Raw genomic sequence first — 25,437 nt, 5'->3', positions numbered from 1 at the left:
AAGAACGAGTTATTACTGCCAAAATTGAGTTTCATTGCAAATCCTTCCGCATTTAAAAGACTAAACTAGCTGATATGTTAATTGGTGGCGTAAATATTATTACTGGAGATGTTGAATGTATGCGTGGTATCAACTGAAAACAACCAAGTCACATTTTCTTTGATATGACGAAAGTTTCAAAACCATATAGCTTTGATATTCTATATTTTCTTCTTTTTTTGTTTGTTTGGAGTAAAGTCTGCATACACTCTACCCTTCCTAGACCTCACTTTGTGGGATTTACTAGGTATGTTATTGTTGTATTGTTGGGGGGAGGGGCTCTGGGAGAGGGAGGCAACTGAAACTTTTAGAGTCGAGTTTGTGCTCTTTCCTCGTCTTTTGATAAGTTTTTCATAGTTGTAGTTGTACTTAATTACCCTTGCAAGAGAATTCACTTCTGAGATGAAGACAATCCCGGGTTGCATATGCTCTCTTTAGGGTTGAAGGAAGAAGTGCAGTGGGTGGGGGATCGGCAGAGAATGTATCATTTCATTTTTTTGCTTCATGCTTCATGTTTTTTGATAACCGTGGTGTTCGATCTAGCTTGCCCACACCTCGGATTGCAGGAGTTACCTGCTATCTCCCTCCAACACATGTACTGGCTAACTTTGTCCCAAGGGTTGGACAGTGGGAGGAAATTACCTACTTCCTCCGCTTTAATTTGTTTGTCTTAGTTTGACTGGACACGGGGTTTAAGAAAACAAAGAAGAATTTAGATCTTGTGGTCTTAAACTAAAGATATGTATAACATATCAAATTGCCCTCTATTTAAATATATGACATGTGGAGTGTTGGAACTAAAGAGTTGCCAAATTAGGAAAGATGCATTCTCTTTGAAACAAACCAAAAAAAGGAAAGTAAGACAAACAAATTGAAGTAGAGGGAGTGGTTTTTAATGTGCCTTATCTTTCCTTTTTTTAGTTTTATTATTTTTGCATAATTACTATCTATTCGTAGTGCACTTTCTTTGGGGGTAGGTCTCAGCAGTTTGTTTTCTTTCATGCTTGTTGTATTGCTATTCCTCATATCCGTTGAAATAAAATTGCGTTATATACGCGCACACACACACGTTTAAGTATATAAATAATTGTTGTCTCTGGGTCTACAGGATATTTTGTTGAATTCATCTTCGAGTAATGTAATCAACATTGTCAATAATGTTAAACCTCTGGACGATGAGCAAATATCCAGCAAGCCTCGTGGATGGTTAAATTGGCTATCGCGCGGTATGCTTGGTGCTGGAGGAACTGATGATTCTAGCCAATTTTCTGGTTTGATTTCTGATGATGTGGTCAAGGTGAGCCTTATCACTCCTTTCTCCTTTACTTTCCTATATCTGCATTGTATATAATAAGCAAAAAAAAAAGGGGTAAATAAGCAAATATTTTATTGTTATTTTTTTAATGGATTGATTAGTTCTGAAGTCGGGCAGAATCAACATAGTTGACATATTCTCTGTTCAAATGAAATTAGGCATAGAAACTTGTGTGCTTCTTTCTTTTCTGATGAAATGAAACTTACATGCTACTTGTGGGAGTTACCTTGAGCCATGCTCGATTTTCCACTTGCTAACATACTATTTTCTTAATTATCTCCGGGTTTGAGTTGTTATTGAAGGGGTCATTGAAGCTACTCGTCAGGCATTTAACTTGGAATTCACATGTTCAGCTCCATGTCCAACTGATGTATTTTCTAGTCTGCCATGCCATTGTGGATTTTCACAACTTCAACATATTACTTTGTTTTATATTACTTATGGGTGCCGTATTTATGTTATGTAATCTTGTAACCTTGTAACCTTGTGCTGTGCTTTACTATATGTTTGTGTGGTACCGCGTGTCTCGAGCTGGGGGTCTATCGGAAACAGCCTTTCTACTTCTTCAGAGGTAGAGGTATGGACTGCGTACATCCTACCCCCCCAGACCCCACCAGGTGGGAATACACTGGGTTTGTTGTTGTTGTGTAACATATTACTTTGTTTGTGGATTAGCAAGCTTGTAGCCTCGATTTGACCACCTTACTCAAGAACCGCTGGTCTTCCCTGCATTGTCTCCCCATCCTCTGCCCTCTGTCAATTTTCTTAACATGATATTAGAGTCGGTCAGATCCTTTCCTTTTCTTGATTTACCTAATGTTGAGACCCCATCTTATATTTTTTACGCTCCTAATGTCCAGTTCTAGGCGTGCATGGGATGTCAAGTATCCCATAGTGAATGAGGGAATGTGGAGTTCTCTTTATTTGGTCTTGCACACTTCCTATTTCCTACATCATGAGTAAGTTTTTGAGGTTGAGTTGAGTCCAAACTACGCTTCATGAACTGGAATAATTGAAGAGCACTCATATCTTTTGGGTTTTTGAGAAATAGAATACAGAAGAGATCAATGACATATGATGGTAACACAACTTTTATTTTATATAAAATGCTCTAGAGTTTTTTCCTGGTTTTTAGAAGAAACTCATACTCCCAAAAACCTATGCCATATTGGGGAAGAATTGATTAGCATGCCCTACTAAAACTTGATGATTATATGGAATGAACGTGAATATTAACAATGATTGTAGGCGTCTTGTGATTACATCTGCTTTCCCTTTTCATGGGGTTTCCTCCATTACTTATTTTCCGGTAACAAGAATAACATAGAGCTAGGGGTGAGATTGTCTGCACTTAAGGGAGCAAAGATCTGTGCCAGATGGTCAAACAACAATTTCCTGTCACAGAAGAAATTTTGGTGGGAAAGATCAAAGTACGAAGTGTCATTAAGGAGAAGAATGCCACTTCGCCATTGGGCACAAGGGGGAAGGGGGGAGCCTATTCAACAAGAAGAATATCGGAGAACTTGGGGTGAGATGGTCTGCACGTGAGGGGGGCCAAGATCTGTGCCAAGTGGTGCCAAGTGGTCAAACTTAAAATTTCTTGCCACTGAAGAAATGTTGGTGGTGAAGAAATTGGAGGTGTGACTGAGGAGAAGAATGATACTTGTCTATGCAGGAAAAAACGTCTACGCAGTTATCGAGGAAGAAATTACAGATTACTAAAAATAGACAGTTAGTCTTTGCTCATTAGTAATCTGCCTTTTCAGAGATATGTGTAGGATACATGGTGTGCCAGCTGCAGATTCAAATTTCTAGAATAGGTTGTGCTATGCTATTTCAAAAGGGGGGATACATTCTCCACAAATGGAGCCTAATCCACTCTGTAGCTGGAATATGTTCTTGGCTAAAATGTGCTCTAAGACCTTTGCTCGCTCTAACCCAACCCTATGGTACATACAACTAAGCGGAACACAAAGACAAGCTTAACTAAGGCCCACGTAGATGAAAAACTGTGGTCAACTGGGCTGTAGCCGAAATTCTTTCCAGTTTATTGATTAAGAATGAATTGTGCACAATAACTTGTGAACACAAGAATGAATTGTGCACAATAACTTATGAACACCCATGTTTCTCAAATTAACGACTATCTTCAAAACTTGCATTGAGCTTCACAGAAACACCTTATTAGTCATAGGCTACCAATTGAGGTAAGCTGAAAATCTATCACATGCTATTGAAAATTTTAATACCGATAACCACCTAAGACATCGGATGCTACCACAAGAGGTAATTGGTCTAGGACCTCTAGCAGAGATAAATTTTGTATCAAGTAAAGTCAAACGTGCATCCTTAAACTTGTGGTGAGTAGAGGACTAGGATATGCAACTTGAACACTTCTATTTAATATAAGAGGAGCCTCAATATGAGTAAAGAGGAATTTGATTAAATTAAGTATACAAATGGGAGTAAATTTACACGGGTGTGAGAAGGGAACTTTTACTTTCTTTTGAAACGTTGAAATTAAAAAGAAAACACAGATGAAATAGAGGAGCAAGACAATGGTGGAGTAAGTCAAACGAAAAGTCTCTAAAGAGATTGTTAGAATAAGAGTAGGAATAGGAATAATATATAGTATCCTACTTGGAAAGGAATTGCAATGTGTCCTAGTGGAAAAAATATTAAAGTAGTGTCTATAACAAGGTTGCAATGTAGTAATGTAGACACAACAATTCAATATTATTTTTGTCCTATATTTCTCACATGGTATCAGAGCGTTGGTGAGAAACTCACTCAGACAAGTCAACGTGCATCAATTTCCGGCACGTGAGACACCTTTTGGCCACTTCTCCATCAATTTTTTTTTTAGTAAAGTCGGAATCCTTGTGGTGTAAGTTCAGCAAGGCGTCGCATGAGGCTGATGTGGTTGTAAAGCTTGATACTCATGCCACCCAGAAGAGAGATAGTTTCAAGTATCTTGAGTCTATGATTCAGAGAAATGTAGAGATTGACGAGGACGTCACTCACCGAATTGGGGTAGGTTGGATGAAATGAAGGCTCGCGTCTGGTATCTTGTTAGATAAGAAAGTTCCTCCTAAACTCGAAGGCAATTTCTATACAGTGGTGGTTACACCGGCTATGTTGCAGGTGGTGGAGTGTTGGCCAGTTAAGAAATCTCATAACTAGAAGATGTAGGTGGCGGAAATGAGAATGCTACAGTGGATGTGGGTGTACGAGGAATGATATGATTAAAAATGAGGTTATTCGAGATAAGGTGAGAGTTACATCGGTGCAAGTCAAGATGCGGGAAGTGAGGTTGAGATGACGTGTGATGAGGAGGGGCACGGATGCCCAGTGCAGAGGTGTGAGAGGTTGGCTAGGGATGGATTCAGGCGAGGTAGAGGTTAGACCGAACAAATATTGGAGGTAGGGGTGATTAGACATAGTATGGAGCAGCTTCAGCTTACCGAGGACATGACTCTAGATAGGAAGGTATGGAAGGGGCGGATTAGGGTAGACGGATTCTAGGTTGGGTGAGTCGTTGTTAGTAGGTAGGAGAAGTTTGTTTTGTTTGCTACTCTTGTTGCTATAGTATTAGTATTATTTCAGTGTGTTATTATTTTTCGTATTACTTGGTAAGTCTTGTTTATGTTATTATTGGATTAGGTTATTCCTATTTTTTTCTTGTCCTTTTACTATTTCTTATCAAGGCTGTTGTATCTTGAGCCGGGGTCTATCAGAAAGAACCTCTCGATCTCACATCTGGGATAGTGGTATGGACTGTGTACACTTACCCTCCCCGACCTCATTTGGTGAGAATATACTTGGTATGTTAATGTTTTTGTTGTTTGTCCCATTATTCTGATACTAACCATATAATTTTTCTCATATTTTAACCACTTTTTAGAAGTCAAATCTAATAATCCGACGAGATTTGTTAGACCCCTTTGTTTTTTTGGGTGGTTTAGTACAATTTCTGCAAACGTTCATCACTGTTTTCGATTTAGTCCTATGATTATGACTAAACCCTTAATGAGGAGATCAAATAATCAAACATCACAGTCCATGAAGAATCAGCGAGGGGGAAGTTGTTTTGGAAGATCTCGACTTAGGTGTAGTTATTGTTATAGGCTTCGACACACTCGTGACGTATACTACTCTCGGCCTAAGTAGTTATTGTAATAGAATTAGGCTTCCCTTTTTTAATATAGATTAGGTATTTTTACCAACATGATTGCTATGATTTTCAACTTTTGACCAAAAATAATTGTCGACATTTTTTCCTACAGGATATATATGAAGCTACAAAGTTCCAGCCTGTTCTATCACCAAATGATGATGCTCCTGCAGACAATCAAATCTATTTCTCTTCATTGCAGTTCCACATCAAACAAGTTTCTGCTAATATACGGTGCATGTAGGGTGTGATGTCTTTCTTGTAAAAGACAAACATATCTGACACTATTCTCTATTTTTCTTTTTCTGGTCATTAGGGTTAAAATATTAAGTGGTTTAGTTTTTGGAAATCATTCTTATGATTTTGAATCTATACTCAGCTTTCAATAGTCTTTCTCTGTTTTTTTTTCCTTGTTCTTTTCAAAGATTCAACCCCCACTGAATTGGAAACAGGGAAGCAACGGAGACAGTTTATCAGTCTACTTTTCACTAGAAAGCTTAAGTTTAGATACCTGCTCGTTTTAGTGGTCGAATCTCATTATCGCACAATTTTGTGCTTGATTACTGTTTTTATAGTAGATTCTTCACTTTTCCGTGTTGTCATATTATCTTCACTATATTCCTCTTCTTTGTACCTGGATTTGCTACACTTAAGCCGAGCGTCTTTCCGAAACAACCTCTCTACCTCCCCGAGGTAGTGGCAAGGTCTGCATACACTTTACCCTTCCTAGACCTTACTTGTGGGATTTTACTGGGGATGTTGCTGTTGTTGTTGACTCTTTGCTCGAAGTGTTGCCATCATCTCATAAACACTTCACATGAAGCCAATTGGGCTGAAGTTCCTTGCGTTATTTGCCACCTCTTTCTATGGGATCATAGCAAACACTTCATACAAAGCTGATGAAATCCCTTCCTCTCGTTAGATGTGTCAGTGATGTCTCTGGTGTTATTGAATACGATAAAAAGACTCATTATTCATATGTGATATGTGTGTTTGTCTTTTCGTGACCCTTAACCTGATATCTACTTTATGTTGATTATTATTTTATGGAGTACACAAATTTGGCACTAGTTGAGTTGAAATGCAGTAACATGGTCAGTGAGGATTCAAATGGTCGACCCTTGTTCAGGATTACGGCGTAGTTGTTGTATTGTTCTATGTTATGGTGAACTTACAAGTTGCTCTTCTGTTTATTTTCTAGGAAGCTGGGTTATGCCATTGCCAATATGGTACTTGAAGGGATTTCTGTTGGGTGTGAGACGTGGGAGGAGGCCTCTATTGTCATTGCTGAAATAAACTCGGCCCAGATGCTTAATCCAATCAACAAACAAGTTGTTTTACGAACAAGGGTTAGTCTCTGTTAATGAAGTTAGTAATTCTAATTGATATTTCCAGAATCACATTGAGAACAATTTGACATCTTTCCTTATGATATTTTCAGTGCTCATTTTGTGGCTCATAAATTTAAAACTACTTATCAACCAGGTGGCTAGTTAATTGGCTCTATGCTTGCTTGTATTTTGTGTGCGCACATTTTTTATTTGACTTGCATATTATTCTGACCTAATGAAATATTTTAGATTTTGGTGGGTAACTATAAACTACTAGAGCTTTGAAAAAGTAAATGAACATTCCATTCATTTGACAATCCTAACTGCCAACTCCTATGCATTAACTATAAGTCTTAAAAGTATTGAACTAGTTATCTCGAGATACTTTGTATCGGGCGGGATACATAAGCGCAGTCTTGGGTGATTGGTTATAGTCGATACACATGATGTAGTTTATTGGGGGAGCAGATACATGGATGTGGTTGTGAATAGGAGAAGAAATCAATACAATGTGTCTTGAGTCTAAGTGCTTCTATAGATATGTTGTATGTACAATGTATTCAATGTCTGCTCCATTAAACATTTACATGTTACTATTTCTAAGCAACACTTCTCCTCAAATGGTTACATTACCAAGCTTTGTATATATATATAAATGGTTTGTCCATCAGCAAGAGATATGTACATATATAAATATATGCATAAATTGACCATTTATTCTCACTAGTGAAAACGTCTCCTGAAAGTATCCTTTTTTGACTGGCAATCAGTTTCTGATATGTTTGATCCTTTCATGAAACAGAGAATTTAATGCTACATTGGGAACAACTTGATAATGGCCAACGTATCCCATTAGACATTTCTCTCCAAATTTCACTTTTTTTCTAGTTATTTCATCTTGAGTTGCATATTGCTACTGCAATGGTTCCATATTTGACTTCGTACTGATTCTTGGAACTGCATTTTTCTTTTGTATTTTGTCTTTTAAAATTTATTATCAAATGAGTAGGCAATTTTGTTAACGGTTATCTGAGTAATTTATGTCTGTATAGCTGTGTATCTTCTTTGATTCTTTATCCAACTTTGTTTTCAATCTTCCGTTATAAAAAGCGTCAACTGAGTGCTATCTCAAAAGTCCTCAAGTCTACCCACTAAGTGAATCAATAGAGCTTTTAATGAATACATGAATTGAAATGGGATGTAGCCTGACATATGGTTTAAACCATAAAAAAAAGAAAACGTCTAAGAAGCGGACACTAGTCTAGTGTTGGGCACACTAGCATGAGGTTAGCAAGGAAAGCTGATCGAGAGGTATATATGAAGCAACCACCAGGAGGTGAGTCAAAAGTGGTATGCCAACTAAAGCGATCACTCTATGGTTTTTTCAACTCATGCTCAGTTTTCATCTTGATGAAAAGTGTCACAAATGGCTGCAAATGTAGAACAAAGAATGTGGGATATAAAATGCATATACCTGGTAATCTATGGTAATCTATGGTGATGACATATGTTAGAATATGAGTAGGATTAGGAATAGTATATAAAATTCTACTTGGAAAAAGATTGTAATGTAGTGTCCTATTAGGAAAAGGATTGGAATGTATTGTCTATAAATAGGGCCTTAATGTAATAATGTAGTTACAACATTCAATAATATTTTTCTCTTATATTTCTCACATGGTATCAGAGATTCCACGATCTTGGTAAAGAATCAAAGAGTTTCCGCTGCCGGCGGGCGGCATATAAGGATTGAAATGTATTGTCTATAAATAGGGCCTCAATGTAATAATGTAGTTACAACAATTCAATAATATTTTTCTCCTTTATTTCGCACATGGTATCAAAGCTTCCACGATCTTGGTAAAGAATCAAAGAGTTTCCGCTGCCGGTGGGCGGCTATAATCCATATATGCCGCTCGTCTGGCCAATGATTATGTTAGCAAAAGTTGGGTCACTGACTCACTGTGTATCTTTCTAGTGACTCTTTTATCATATCTTTGCGTAGCACCATGCATCTGTCCGGTAACTACTTTTTCATATCTATTTTTCTTAGCACCGTACTTCTTTTCGGTGACTCCTCAGATCTTTTTCAGTAGGGTTGTGCCATCATTCCGACCCTGCCCATATAATTTCTCTTTTTCAGTAGGATCGTGCCGTCATTCCAACCCTACACATATTTCTCTTTTTCAGTAGGGTCGTGTCATCATTTCGACCCTACCCATATACTTTTTTTTTCTTCAGATTGTAGTCACTTTTCATCCATCAAATCTAATAATCCGGCGTGTGAGCGTGTTTCGGCTAAGTTTCCGGTGACTTTCATGTTCAAGATCTACTCGTCTCTTGATTTCGAGATGACCCTATATTTTATACCAGTTTTCGGCAATTTTCCAGCGACACATCGACTTTACGACAATATTTACTACTTTTCGGATCATTTTTTCAATTTGTTCCGTTTCAATTGAGGTCTCCCAGACGTCCAAAGCAGTCCTTATGAGTTTTCTAGTTTTCTTACAGATATCTTCACCAAGTCCCTCACCGATTCTCATATTAGTTACATCCATAACAAACTTGGTACATATGTCTTCTATGTATCAGCTTGAAGGGGAGTGTTAGAATATGAGTAGGAATAGGAATAGGAATAGCATGTAAGATTCGGAAAAGAATTGGAATGTATTGTTTATAAATAGGGCCTCTATGTAGTAATGTAGTTACAACAATTCCATAATATTTTTCTCTTATATTTCTCACAACATAGTCTTAGTCATAACATGGAATTATCTGGAAGGAATTATTCAACTAAAGTAGAATTTGTCCAACAATTTTCAGACCAGGCATTGGAAAGTTCAAATATTTTCTAGTTGTTGAGGTATGCACAATCCAAGATTTCATCACTATCTCACAAGTAATGTACACTTTGGGTATACTAGAGGAGACATACTTGAGAGACCTATTGCTGCACCTATGGATTTGAATGTCAGACTTGTTCGTGGATGGGGGGAGCTTTTAGAGGATCCTACAACAACAACAGCAACCCAATGAATTCCCCTAAAGTGGGGTCTGGGGAGGGTAAAATATAAAGTGTTTGTAGACCTACCACAACCTCAGATGAAGTAGAGAGACTGTTTCCGGTAGACCCTCAGCTCGGACAAAAAAGTATAAAGCGACAAAAAAAGCAAAACACATGATGGAATAACACACCAACATAGAATAACATAAAACAAGACACCCACAACATAGAACTATAAAATATTTATCTCAAATCACAAATATCACCAAAACGCCACGAACAAGAAACTATTAGACACATGCGAAGCACTATGACTACATGCACGAATACAAACAAAGCATCCCTTCGTACTGGCAAGGACGCACTCCCACTTGCTAGCCCTTTCTTTACTCTAATTTACATCTTCTACACCTTCCTATTTAGGGTCATGTCCTCAGTAAGCAGTAACTACTCCATGTCACTTGCAAAAGCTTTTGGAGGGCCCTAACAAATACGAAAGATTGGTGTAAAGTCCATTAGGCATGTCAGGGGACCCGTATCGGGACCGCCCAGACCGTTGGAATCGGATCCGGATTCGGAAACGGGTCCCCTTTGCCGGTGTCTTGTACTGGAACCTGTACTATCGTTAACGTTTTGCCGAAATTTTTTAGTGTTTTGACCCGGTCCATTGGTGACCAGTCAGGACTCGGGTGACCCCCGGTCTGATCGGATTTTAAAATTAAAAAGACAGTTTTTTTACAACTTTAAAAAATATTTTCTCTTCTTAAAATTTTTTGTTATATAAAACATTTTTTTAATTTCAAACCTTATAAAAAATTAAGTTTTTGACTTAAATTTTTATATTTTTCAAGAAATTGTAAAAAAAGTATTAAACCTAACTTACAGAAATTTTATAACATTACCTTATACGAATTTATAAAACTTTTCCTAACTTATAAAAATTTATAAGGTGGCAGAAATGCGGATGTTGCGCTGGATGTATGGACTGACTAGAGGGGATAGAGTTCGGAATGAGACTATCCGGGAGAAGGTTGGTGTGACTTCAGTGGAGTGCAAGATGCGGGAAGCACGATTGAGATGGTTCGGACACGTGAAGAGGAGGGGCATGGATGCCCTGGTCCGTAGGTGTGAGAGGCTAGCGTTGGATGGTTTTAGGCGGGGTAGGGGTAGGCCGAAGAAGTACTGGGGCGAGGTGATCAGGCGGGACATGGAACAGTTACAGCTCACCGAGGACATAACCCTAGATAGGAAGGTCTGGAAGGCGCGAATTTCGGCAGAGGATTAGGGCCAGTTTGGGTCGCTAGTGTAGGAAATTACTTGGTGGGGGTTTTATTCCTGTTATGATTCTGTCTCCCGTGTTCCATGTTTTATTACGAATCTGTGTGCTTTCCTCTGCTTTATATTACTTATGGGTGCCGTATTTATGTTATGTAATCTGCTTCTGTGCTTTACTATGTGTTTGTGTGGTATCTCGTGTCTTGAGCCGGGGGTCTATCGGAAACAGCCTTTCTACTTCATCAGAGGTATAGGTATGAACTGCGTACATCTTACCCCCCAAGACCCCACTAGGTGGGAATACACTGGGTTTGTTGTTGTTGTTGTTGTTGTTGACTTATAATTTTCTTTTCCAAAAGCTTGTAAAAAAAGTATTAAAGTTGACTTATAGAATTTCGTAACATTAACTTATAAGAATTTATAAAACTTTTCCTAACTTTATAAAAAACTATTAAAGTTTATGTTTTTCGAAACTTTAAAGTTACAGATATAAACTTTTATAATTTTAGCTAAGTTATTTATAACATTAATTGCTTTAAATAAAAGACAAATTTTAAAATAAAATTAAGGCAAATAGCCTCTATATTTATTCAAATTCGTATGTTGTACATGTATTACAAATATTAAAAGATTATCTAATCTTTGCAGCCACTTTCTAGGAAGGGTTCTGTTTGAATTAGATCTCTACTCTAGTATCTTATTAATATCTATAATGTCCAAAATATTCTAGTAACTTAGCTATTTCTTCGGCCGACTTTTTTTGAAATTGGTCCTTTTCCTTGTTCTTCCATTGCGTCCATTTCATCATTAATGTTTTCCTCAAATATTTCAACTTCGATTTGGGGTGATAATTTTGGGAGCCCAAAATTTCTTCGTTCGGCATTGATTCAATTCTAAATAATACCGAAATCTCCAAACCTTCCGTTGCTAATGAATATCGATGATCTCCAATTATAAATCTTCCCTAGCTAAAAGCTTGCTACGAAGCAACTGAAGACACTAGACTTGCTAGCACATCTCTAACCACCCTTGAAAGCTTTGGAAATTGTTTGATACGGGTCTTTCACTATGCTAAAAGTTAAATTTGTCTATTTGCATCTCTAATATTATCTCGATCCTGAGAAAGATACGGATCAAAACTATTACTGCTAGAACATGGAAGACCAAGTTTTTCACCAATCTTGTCATCTAAATCATCATATCTAGACCTTAAAGTAGGAGGCTCGGCCGGCGGAACATTTTGTTTCTTAACTTGATACAAGTTATATAAACTCCGCTATATAGCAACCAATTTTAGTCGTATCAACATATTTATAAGCAATAATTCTTTTTTGCATGTTTCAGTGGTGATCAATCCAATGAGCTGTGAGAGTAAAATGTTTCTCTCACAGCCTAACCCTAACCCGCCATTGTTTCTCCTAGTCAAATGTTTCATAACTCTCTGGCATTTATTGTAAGTAGCAATATTTTTTACTTTACCATGCACCATAAATTTCCAAACTAAAGACCTTTAGGATGTTGGGTACCTTTGGCCTAGTAAATTCCGGTAAAGGGGGAACTTCTTCACATTCTTTTGGTAATTCCGTAACCGGACTAGTAAGGGTAGGTGTTTCATCTGACTCTTATTCTTCTATATCTTCTTTTGGTAAGTCTTCCTCAAAATTATCATGACACCTACTTACGGTTTCATGGTCTAATTCCATACCGACACCAACATCGAAACCATTAGGCTATGAAAGAAGTTTCATGAACATGACTAAATCTAGTCGGTAATGAACTGGTAGTAACACTACTTTTTTTACTTCTACAAAAGACCTTATCAAAGATTGTTTTTTTACCACAACTATTTTATTGGTATATATAATTAAATTTAAATAAAGTTAAAAGATTAAAACAAGCAATATAAATATTATAAATAAAAAATTGATGAAAGTAAATAAATATAGGTACTAAGAAACAAAAATATAGAGATTAAAGTTAAACAAAAAAGAGAGAATAAAGTTGGAACGAATATACTGAACGTCGGCGTAAAAGCAGACGTATACCAAGTGTCGGAGTTAAAAGATGATAATTGAAGGCTGTAATATCTTCAAAAAAAAATATCTTAAACTCCAATTAGCTAATACAATAATTATAAATATTAAGAGAATAATAAAGAGATTTTTAGAGTTTGATATTGTTGGAATATGAGTAGGAATAGAAATAGTTTATAAAATCCTGCTTGGAAAAGGATTGTAATGTAGTGACCTATTTGGAAAAGAATTGCAATGTAGTGTCTATAAATAGGGTCTCAATGTAATAATGTAGTTACAACAATTCAATAATATTCTTCTCTTATATTTCTCACATTGTATCAGAGCCTCTACAATCTTGATAGAGAATCAAAGAGCTTCCGCTGCTGACGGACGGCTTTAACCCATATATGTCGCCCGTCCGGCCAATGATCATGTAGCAAAAGTTAGGCCATCACACTTCTTTCCCCTACATTCTCATATCTAATTTATGTAGCACAATGCATCTTTCTTGTGACTACTTTCTCATATCAGTTTTGCGTAGCACAGTGCATCTCTCCGGACTACTCATATTTAATTTGCGTAGTACCGTGCATCTTTTCAGACTACTTTCTCATATCTGAGTTGCACAACACCATGCATCTTTTCGGTGACTCCTTAGATTTGATTTGCGTAGTTCCATGCGTCTTTACGGTGACTCCTCAGATCTGATTTGCATACGGTCGTGCCGTTATTTCGACCTTACCCATATAAGCTCTCTGTTTTAGTAGTGTCATGCCGTCATTCCGACCCTATCCATATAATTTCTCTTTTTCAGTAGGGGTCGTGCTGTTATTCCGACCTTACCCATATAATTTCTCTTTTTCAGCAGGGTCGTGCCGTCATTCTGACCCTACCCATAGAATGGATCTTAGGCCTAACTCAAACTCAAAAATTAGCTAATAAGGGGAGGATTGCCCAAGTCCATATAAGAAGACCAAGTACCTATTCTTCTTCCGATGTGGGACTCTTAACAGATATATTAGAGAGAGTATGTGAGTATGTGAAAAACAAATAGGTATAAGGGGGTATTTATAGTGAAAATTTGGGTGGGGTGGGGTGGGGAGGTCAAAACTAGCCGTTGGTTGACCCCCCGGTTTAACCGGTATCGGGTACCAGGTCTACTGGAAAATATCTGTGTTCCGCACCGGTACCGGATTCCAAACCGTTGGGTATCGGGTTTACCGGTACTGTAGCGGAATGTTACCGGAACCGGACTGTTCCGATGAAGGTCTAGTACCGTTGACAGGCTTAGGATGCTTTAATGAGTAATTCGTATCCTAACTCTTGGACAAGGATTGTTATATGAAGACAAGAGTTATCTAGACATTGTTGAATATTCTGCTGCAAATTGGGCAGGTTTTCTATCTGACAAGTGTTCCGCTTCTTGATACTTTGTCGTGATTAGATGCAATTTAGAACCCGTTTGGCCATGAGAAGGTTTCACTTTATTTCGGAAAAATTATCACGTTAGTGAAAATTGTAATGTTTGGCCATATGAATTCCAAATACAATTTGGAATTGTATTTGGAAAAGTGAAAACAACTGAAACTTGTTTTCACTTTTTTCAGTTCAACTTCTCTCGCAAAAAGTTAAAAAGAACTCGAATTTATTTTCACGGCCACACACAATTTCAACTCCAACTCCAAAAATTTTTAGTTTTCATGGACAAATGTCTACTTAATCTCTTGGAAAAGAGAATGGGAAGACATGTTCGTTAGGTAAGTGCTGAAGCAAAATACCGAGCTATCGCTCTTTCTACCTGTGAGCTTATTTGGTTGAAACAACTTGAACAAGAATTGAAGTGTGTAGAAGTCAAATAGATGAAGCTGATATGTGACTAGACTATCAAGTTTCTTTTTGATTGCCTCAAATTCTTTTTTTCACAAGAGGATAAAGCATATAGAGGTGGATTGTCATTTCTTCAGACATGAGGCATAAGGGAGTCTGGATCCATGGCCACTAGCTTTGGTAACTCGAATGATTCATTGGAAGATGGTCATACTAAAATTGGAGCTTATTATATATATACTCCAACTTGGGGAGTGTTAATATATTCTATGATTTGTGTAAATTACCGTAAAGCCCTTTTCTAAATTGTACTATAAATACTCAACCTAGCTTGAGGGAATAATCAAGCTTCACTTCTTCTCATTCTCTTCCCCAATTTAACATGAATTAAGTTTTGTACTTGTACGTTTTAGTCCTTTATGGTTTTGGTTCTAATTTTCTTGATTTACAGATTAGTGCACAGATTCCTTTGTCTTTCTATTTCCAGTCCATATAGTTAGTTACAAAAGAAAGTGGTGGTATGTACGTTGCTGAACTCACTACACTTAGATACTCTGTAATTATCCATTTGGAAGGCGTCTAACAACTTACCTAGTGTAATCCGACAAATGTGGTCTAGGGAGAGTAAAGTGTTCGCAGACTAACCCTACATCAAGGAGGTAGAGAGGCTGTTTCCCGAAGGACCCTCAGCTCAAGCAGAGAGGAGTAGAGTCCAGCACTAAGATATATTAAACATAGTTTGCACTAGTTTCTTCTCTTGCCTTCGGTAAATTTCTTTTTTATTTCTGTATTTGTTCATAGATTGTTAATGATATGCTATTGAACAATGAATGACTGGCTTCATGTGTCTCATAAAACATCAATTTGCTTTAGCCATAGAAGTGCATTGGATCTATGTCCCTTTATTGTCTTACTTAGAACTACTTAGGATCTATGCTAAGTTGGTTTTCCTTGTACGTTATTCAGGACAACCTGTCCTCTTCCCATTTACTGTTCTCCTTTTCTCCTGAACAGTTTTACTCTTACTGCTAGTATCTAAAAAGTAAAGGCTACAGATTTCATCCTTCGATTATCAATTACATGCACTTTTTAACAAGAGTGAACAGAACAGAAAGGTGGTTACCTATAGGGATCATGACCTATGATTTGAACATCTATTTTACAGACTGACTATAGCTATTTTAAGGTCATGCTGGTGCGTTGTCTTAAATAAGTCCAGATACCCAACTTTTTGGGGGACTTTTTAAATAATAATACAAGTTCGTTTGTTGTTTATTTTTTCCACAGATATAGATTTCATGGTGCTTTCCCTTCTCGTCTTACCTGCAAAAATTGATGTTCTTTCTTGATAGAATACCAACACTTCTTGCAACCAATGGAGAGTTCATTTGTTTGTAAACTGTTATAGCTTAAAATGCTTTGGATGACCATGAATTCATTTAGGTAAATTCTGATGGAGGCAAACCCAAAATTCAAAAACCTTCTCTAAGTTTCCAACTTGACATGTCACGTCTAAAACAAGATGCTTCTTTATCTGTAAAGGTATTGCCATCTTCTTTGCTTTTACAGTATTTAGGTCAGTTACAGACTTTTTACTATGACCACTATTGTTTGTAGCTGTTATACGTTAATTTTTTAACAGGAGGCTTTTTCAGAGATTGACATCCTATAACCTTGTATAAACAGGCCTCTGTTCAGCCACTTCACATAACGTGTGATTTAGAATGTTTCAAGAATATTACGAGTCTTTCATCCCTTTTGGAAAAGTCTTGTTCTCTGCAAGACAGGGTAAGTGTTCAAGCTATCTTGATTGTTATACTTATACCTCCATAAAATTTGATACTTCATGAGATTGCTTGATAGTCGCCTTATTTCCACTTTGGCCTCCAGGTTAATCCACTGATCACCAAAATTACATTCCATTGTGTAACATACACGTTACAACTTAAAACATGACACTTTGTTTAGTGGTGTTCAATGTCAATGTGTTACATTTATTTGGTAATTGGTTTCTGATTGCATTTATATCATTCTGCATGAATGTTTCTTATCATAATGAACATCATGCAATGGATGTTCTAACAGTGACAGAGAACATCAAGTTACTTTGCAATAGAGACCTAATGCAACAAGAATAAGAGTGCACAAATGGTACATATAATAAATTTGTGAATAGATGCAACCATTAATAGGAGTCAAAGACAGACTGTATATAATATCTGTCAAAGCAGAAATTATATAGCTTATAGACTTAACTTTCTCTACTATAACCGGGAACATCTTCTGTAAGTCAAGGAGGGGAACTAATCAGTTCTTACCTTTAAAACAAAAACGTAATGTAGCCAGAACACTTGGGAGAAGTTCGGTGATTTCTAACTCAATTGTTGACTTTCTTATATAACTATTGGAGTCCCACATCAGTGGTTAGCGGCTGTTTGTTCTCCTTATATGGTCTTCGACAATCCTCCCCTAGATTTTGTAATTGAGTGAGGCCCCATGATCCATTCTTTTACAATAACTAACGTTAGAAGTTACATATGAGCTTATCCTCAAACATAAGTTAAGTAAGAAATTTGCTTACTTTCAATCAAAGTAAATAGTTGGAAAATAGGACTGGCGGAGCATTTGGAGCAATTTATCAGTTCACTAGAATGTTGCTAAACTATTATGGTTTCCAAATTTTGTGATAGCATCTTCTTTTTCTCTTCATTTTTGCAACTTCTTGTGGGGCGATTTTTTCTTAAATCTTCCAAACAAAAGGTACAAAAATTTACCAGAATAAGACAATGCCCTTGCAAAAGTTACAGGTGAGGGCGCTAACACTATTGGAACATTTACCTAATTGAAGTGGTGTCACCGAAACAATTGTTTGAAATAGACATTGGCGTCGGATGATCACTAGAACGAGGCATCGTGACTTCGAAATTATCAAAGGAAATGAGGCATATGTTGCCGGGATAGTCAGTGAAAAAGAGTGTCATCAGAATGGCCACTTAGAAAAGAAGCAATGCCAGAACAGTCACCCGAAAAGAGAAGAGTGAAATCATAAAAAGGGAGAATTTTAGACAGCCTGATTGCTGATGGATGCTTTATGTCTCTACCAAAATTGTGGATGCTCTTACGTTGGGTTGAGCACCATGAGGTCTCAGGTTCAATTCTCAACAGAGACAAACAATAGGTGATTTCTTCCCATCTATTCTAGCTTTGCTGGACAGAGTTACCTGGTACCACCTGGTATTGTTGGTGGTGAGAGGTGCCAGTTATCCCGTGGAATTAGTCGAGGTGCGCGCAAGTTGGCCCGAGCACCACGGTTATCAAAAAAAATTGTAGATACTGTGATATCATGTTAGGAAAACAAAAAAGAGGAGAAGAAAGACATTGATGATTTGATGAATGCATAACCAAATTATAGATGTCAAACACATTACCGATGACATTTTTGTCCAATGGGAGACGATATTCAACTTAAAAATTTAACTTTCTGGAGGACGCGAATTAGGGCAGAAGACTAGGGCCGGTTTAGGTTGCTAGTGTAGGGAATTACTTGGTGGGGGTTTTATCCTTGTTATGATTCCGTGTTCCATGTTTTATTACGAATCTGTGTGCTTTTCTCTGTTTTCTAATACTTATGGGTGCCGTATTTATGTTATGTAATCTAGTTGTGTGCTTTACTATGAGTTTGTGTGGTATCTCGTGACTTGAGCCGGGAGTCTATCGGAAACAGCCTTTCTACTTCTTTAGAGGTAGAGGTATGGACTGCGTACATCTTACCCCCCCGACCCCACCAGGTGGGAATACACTGGGTTTGTTGTTGTTGTATTATAATTCTTTAACTTTCTAATAACTAAACTAGTCTTTACATTGTTTAATAATGCATGGTCTTTACATGCTATATGATGTTGTAACTTGATATTGTTCCTTGTTTTAGATTCTGTCATCCATCAACAGAATTCAAAATATGAATGCACGACTTCGGACTAAAATTGAGTAAGTATATCGAGCAAGCTCATCTATTTAGTAGATCGTCTTGCCTCCTCGTCAAAGACATGGATTTTACTTTTGTATGCGATATGATTATAATGATTCAGTCAAATGGATATCCATGATAATTCTCCTGCCCTGCTCTCTTCCTATGTTTTATATTTCTTCACAGGCACGTCTTATCAAATCGCAAGACTGTTACTTGGAATGTCCATATATTGGGTATTACCATGCTTGTTCCTAGTGGAAATGCAAATTCTGACAAGCCGAAAATGGTAATTCATTTCATGCCATAGTTGGTGTACTATCCCCATTCCCCCATTATTAGTCCACCTAGTGTCCTTCAGCTCTTCACTTGCTCCACTTGCTCCAGGGCTTTCCTTCTACCTTGTTATTCTTTCTAGGTCTGAAATAGCTCATATTCTCTATTCAAGTTGAGTAGATTCGATTTGCAATACCCAATCACATGTATATTTGTGTCTGTTCCCTAAATGAAGTTGTAGTTTATCTTAACCATGCAAATTATGCTGGCATTCTTATGTGAATAGTTACTAGTCTTCACATGAACAGTGTGGAGTGAAGATATTTCAACTGGAAAAAATAAGTTCTGACTTGGGTGTACTGAAAAAAATATCGGGTTGCCCTCCAGTGATTTTATTTTGATCCATGACACTCGCATGGTGTGATTGACCAATTTATGATCTAAACCGAGAAGGCTTCATTATTTTCATATAATTTGTGCATTTTCAGTGGCCTAAAAGTTCTAGTTTGAGCAGGTACTGGAAGCAGGGGAGTTAACCTTTGGATCAAAAGGTGACGTAGATACTTTATTAGCATCGCCTCATTGCAGTAGTAATATTGTCTTGGATTGTCAGCTTCAAGATCTCTATGATCACTTCGAGATTAACATTAGTGATCTTGAGGTAAGTCATTCGCACTTTGTTATTCAACTTCCTCGTAAGATGTAAGTTAAGTGATTCTGTGCTGCAGGTAAAACTTTTGACATCAAATTCCTCTAGAACAGTCCCCCTTCTGGAGAAAGTTAGTATCAATATCAACTTGACGTTGTGCATTATTGCTGATGAGTCAGAGTTGAAAAATTATGAGGTAAGTGAATCATTTTCATCACCATCTTTTCTATTCTTTGCGATAGCAATTCAATTTTTGGTTTCTAATAGTCTTTTGCTTTACTCTTGAGATCATATGTTCTTTAGTTCTTAAGCCTTTATCTGTTGTTGTGTAGTTGAAATTGATGAATATTGCTAGTGGTGCAAGGATCTAATTTAATTGACAAATTATGTTTTGACTCTGTTGTTGACTGATGAAAAGGAAACAGCCTCTCTACTTCTTTGGAGGTAGCGGTATGGACTGCATACACTTTACCCTCCCCAGACCCCACTTTGTGGGAATACACTGGGTTTGTTTTTGTTGTCGTTGTTGTTGTTGTTGACTGATCAAAAGGGAAAAGTTCAACTTCTCAAATATACAAATTAGTGTTATTTTACCTTCAAGCTCATTGTTTTTCTTGTCTTCAAGATACTCAAGATGCTTCATTTCTTTCTCCTGCATTGGTTGGCCCAGTTCAATGTGGGACAGAAGAAGAGATAATGATCCACACTGTTCAATTTAAAACGAGAAAGCATGTCGCCTCCAACTTAACCTTTTGCTTTTTGACTAAGATAATTCTGAATCTAATTTTATCTTTATGCTAAACTTCTTTTACTCTTCCAGGCATAGGTCAGTAATAGATAAATAGAGGAAAACGTGTATTTGCTTTTAATATAAAGAATGCATAGTATACAAGTTCCTCGAAATTAGTTACCAGTTTCAAAAAGTTCCTCAACATTTCTAGACTGTTCAATTAACATTTTTTCTTGATCAGGTAAACGATTTCATTAATAATAACAAGGCCAACTTGGCCGTATACAAGAGGTATACCAAAAAAAGGACAAACCTACAAAAACACTATTAAAGGTGTATGATTTGAAGTTTCTCAAATTTGAATATTATGTACGGCCAGTTTTGTGGCCGTGTGTTAATGAATGAAAATTCATTTACCTGATGATCAGATATACCGTCATTTGTTTTTAAAGTAGATTATTAGATTCTATGCAAGATGCCCCAGACACAGAGTTCCTATTTCTCTACCAAAATTGCCAATTTGACCCATAAAAGATTTCGTATGCAAGATATTTACTTTATCATTAGTTATATTTCTGTTTGAAATCTTTATTCTACAACTAATATATACATGTGTCCACTGACTAGCATGCCGTTCTCGTCTTTTGGGATACTAAGTAATATTATTGATGGAGGAATGTAAATGGAAGAAATCTAAGGTGCACTCAAGTGGTGGCCTCCCAAAGTATATTGCTGGGGAACAAATGTGAAAAGAGGTTGGGTTTGGATCCGTTTATGGGCTTTGCACTTACTGGGTAGCTTGAAGTATTCAAGGAGATGGGAGATCTCTGTCGATGCTAGATTGAGACTGAAGAGGAAACTTCCTTGCAAAATCATTGAAGATGGGCCATGATCAAAGTGAAAGGAGATGGTGATAATATACCCAAGGAGGTAGAAGTGGAATGTGATGGAGTTGTTTATAGAATCCCAATCTTCTCAAGGAAATTTGGGAATTTATAGACAGAGTGGTCTACAGCAAATTGAGGATCTGGACAGAATCCAGGAGCAGAGATCATTGTCTGCAGCTGAGATTGCAGAAAGGGCATCTCTGATAAAGAAAATGGAAAATATAGCAAAGCATGAAGAGATAGCTTGGAGACAAAGATGAAGGGCTTTATGGCTAAAACAAGGGGACAAGAATACTAATTTTTTTCACAGAACTGCCAATGCACACAAAAGAATGAACAATATTGATAAGCTAGTAGTGGGTGGGGAAAGCTTCACTAGGCCAGAGGATATCATGAAGGAGATACTTGACTACAATGAGAAGCTATACACTGAGACAGAAACTTGGAAACTTCAATTCGACATGAGGGCCTGTCCAATGGTCACTGAAGAAGAGAATCAAATGTTTAATGAGTCCTTTTGAACCACATGAAATCTGGGAGACTGTCAAAAGGCTCAAAACCTGTGTAGGGGACAAAGCCTCTTGGCCTGATGGTATACTGTGGCTTTCTTTAACAAATAAAAGGGCAGCCCGGTGCACTAAAGATCCCGCTATGCGCAGGGTCCGGGGAAGGGCCCCACCACAAGGGTGTATTTTACGCAGTCTTACCTTGCATTTCTGCCAGAGCTTGTTTCCAAGGCTTGAACCCGTGACCTCCTGGTCACATGGCAGCAACAAATAATTGGTTTAACCCTTGGTTCAAATGCTGGGAAATAATTGATTCAAATGTCATAGTTGAAGTATAGAACTTCCATGGCCATATTTTGTAGGTCTTCTTTTATGGTATAACCCTTGTATAAGGCCAACATGGCTTTGTTATTATCAATAAAATCCTTTGATTGATCAAAAAAAAAAAAGAACTTCCATGACCAAGAAGTTTTTGAGAAGAGTTTTAATACCACATTTGTGGTACTCATACCAAAGAAGTTGGGAGCTGTGGAGCTTTTGACTTTCAACCTATCAGTTTGAGTATCTATAAAATAATAGCCAAATGCTAGTTGAAAGGTTAAAGAAGGTGATCCACAGATTGGTGGAGGGTCCTCAAATGGCTTTTATAAGGGGAATACATATTATGGATGCAATACTCATCGTAAGTGTGTGGAGAATAGACAGCGGAGTAAAGTACATGGATTTCTGTGCAAATTAGATATCCAGATGGCTTATGATCACTAAATCACTAAATTGGGATTATCTATTGACAATTTTTCAGAATATGGGCTTTGGCACTAGGTGGATCAGTTGGATCAGATAGTATATCCGTGCAATGAAGTTCTCAGTTCTGTTTAACAGTTCACCAGAGCAGTTTTTTTCCATCTAAGAAGAGTCTGAAGAAGGGGGATCCCTTATCTCCTTTCCTTTTTATCATAACAATGGTGGGGATGAGTGATATGCTCAAGACTGCTAGAACTGAGGGGTGGATCAAGGGTTTTAAGGTTAATACAAGTAAAGACAACAACATAGGAATTTCTCATCTACATTATGCAGATGACGCATCTTTTTGTAGTCTTTTGTAAGATGCTTGATGTTGAAGTACCATGATCTTTGAATGTACATTCAATATCATGTGGTGTTTTGATGATTGACAACCTATTTACTAGTGACAATCTATATGATGAAAGAAGGCGAAAGAATGATGAATGAAGTTTCAAGAACCTGGTCCGCACGAAGATAGATCTTCAAGAAGTGAAGAAGTTAGCAACACTGCCAGTGGACTCATTAGAGAACTTGTTCCTCTGAGGCAATGCCAGAGACTTTCAAGAATGACAGTGTTTCACGTGTGCATCAGGAACCATTGGAGAATTGCAATTTGGGAGAAATCAATTCGACAAGGAACTGAAATTCTATACAAGTTATCATTCATTATGCACATGGAATTAGCCTGGAAATAGAAGAAAGAATCTAATGCATGAAAAGTTTCGAACCAAGTGAAACTAGGATTTGAACCAATTTGTGTTTAAATTGGAAAACTACAAGGTGACTAACTACTCATGGATAAATAACACGACTTAATGCTTTGGAATTTGACTATACCTAAAGAAAGATGTGTCAGGATGAGAAGAGTTCTACACAAAGGGTCTCGAAGAAGAACCTGCTGATATAACGAAAGAACTTGTTCCTATCAAGATTTATCCATATAGTTCTCGAGTTTTAATAGTTAATTTATGTGTGTTGGTTCCAAGACAATATCTTAATTACTTTCTCAGTTGATTGTAGTAGGTGGTATTTTGTTTGTAATTGACAGGGTAGAGTCTTTGAAGATGGAAAGTAAAGAGGGTAGAGGTTTTGGGATTGTTGGGAACAACCCCTTATGTGTTACAAGGGTGGTTTTAAAACCTAAATTTGGCTCCAGTTTAGCGGAAGAGTTTGAGTAAATCCTATAAAGATGGGTCGAGGTTCTTGCCTCCCATGAGCAAGGAGTTTTCCATGCTGAATACTTGTGTTGAATTACTATTCTGCAATTTATCTTCTTGCATAGTTGCTTAAAGAACGTGGTTCTTTGAGTACTTAGGTCGCAGCCAAACAAACACTTGACCTTTTACATATACGTGTGTGGCATTTCCCCATCTGATCGATGTGATTTTACCTTCTTTTATTTTTAAAGGCAGGTCACATGGTGATATTGAAAATTGTCGAAAAATTATCTCCTTAGAGAAAGTGGATGCAATTTTTTGGACAATCAAACCTTAAAGTGTAGGAGAATTTATTTTGGACAAATGAATTTATCACTTCTTGGACTTCTATCAAAAGGGTTTTTGTGTACAGATGCTAATGCTTGATATGTATGCATTGAATCTTGTTGATAAAATGAAAGAGTCTCACATTAGGCTATGACAACCCTCGTCCTTTCTAGATTTTGGGTGTGAGTTAGGTTCGAATACTTAATTATACATGGTACTAGAGCAGAACCCATCTCACCCAATATTGGGGCCCAGAGATTAAATTGCCCACGCACCAAATGTCCCGTCTGAGGTGTGAGGTGGGGTGTTGAGGAATGAAAAAAGTCTCACATTTGTGGTTAATAAGATGGGTGGTCTCCTTATAAGGCTAGAGCAATCCATCTCCCATTGAGCTAGCGTTTAGGGTGTGAGTGAGACCCAAGGACAAATCTATTTGATAATCACAGGTCTCTTAAAATATACGAACTAACCAAGGCCTTGAATATCTTCTGCAACTTTATGTGTATGTGCATGTACATATAATGGTGGGTTGTGCACAGTAGGATCTTTGAAATTGAAGCTTATATGTGATGACTGAAAGAAAACAAAAAGAAAAGGCTTACCCCGTGCATGAAGTGTTCTCTGGCTGGTGTAGTCGTAGGGAGAGAGCGGCATATAATGAACTCTATATTCCTTTACATTGTCAAAAATAGACTGTATCCATGCCTTAAAGCTTCTGACATACAGGTTATTCAAAGAGTAATCTACCGTTGCATCAACACCTGCTCTCATTCCAAAAAAGGATAAAGTTAGAAATTAAATTTTGTGACATCGATGTTTTTTTGGTGATTATTGGGTGTATGTTGATGTAATTCGTGCTTCTGATCTGATGAAACATGGGGAGTGTTTTGGTTTTGGTTACCAGATTAAATTATGCACATAGACATTCTTAAAGGGATAATAGTTGGTGTAAAGCATGAAAAAGATATTCAAGTTGGGATTTCCACACTACCAAACTGAAACCTCTGCTGACTTGAGTTGTCGTATGGAGCAAGTTACTGTTACAACGCAACTCTACTTGCTATATTTTCTACTCCCTCCGTCCCATTTAGTGTGTCATAGTTTGACCGGACATGGAATTCAAGAAATAAGAAAAGACTTGATGATTTTTACCAAATTGTCCTTTATTA

At 37.3% G+C, this 25,437-nt stretch overlaps 1 protein-coding gene across 8 annotated transcripts in view; it reads left to right on the top strand.

Moving 5' to 3' along the window:
• LOC107846947 (putative vacuolar protein sorting-associated protein 13A) overlaps positions 1 to 25,437 on the top strand; it is a gene marked incomplete at its 3' end in the record, with an annotated part of 124,821 nt that overhangs the window by 76,759 nt on the left and 22,625 nt on the right. For 6 of the 8 annotated variants that reach the window (XM_016691219.2, XM_047398992.1, XM_047398990.1 and 3 more), the window contains 9 exon segments: positions 1,148 to 1,336; positions 5,641 to 5,768; positions 6,730 to 6,877; positions 16,427 to 16,525; positions 16,670 to 16,771; positions 18,912 to 18,970; positions 19,137 to 19,239; positions 19,741 to 19,887; positions 19,955 to 20,071. In XM_016691219.2, the coding sequence (XP_016546705.2) occupies positions 1,148 to 1,336; positions 5,641 to 5,768; positions 6,730 to 6,877; positions 16,427 to 16,525; positions 16,670 to 16,771; positions 18,912 to 18,970; positions 19,137 to 19,239; positions 19,741 to 19,887; positions 19,955 to 20,071 (1,092 nt within the window). 8 annotated transcript variants of the gene reach the window in all.

This window comes from Capsicum annuum, chromosome 11, assembly GCF_002878395.1.
Source record: "Capsicum annuum cultivar UCD-10X-F1 chromosome 11, UCD10Xv1.1, whole genome shotgun sequence".
Classification (NCBI taxonomy): domain Eukaryota; kingdom Viridiplantae; phylum Streptophyta; class Magnoliopsida; order Solanales; family Solanaceae; genus Capsicum; species Capsicum annuum.
Note: the sequence above shows the minus strand (reverse complement) of the source record. Positions and strands in the feature narration are given on the sequence as shown.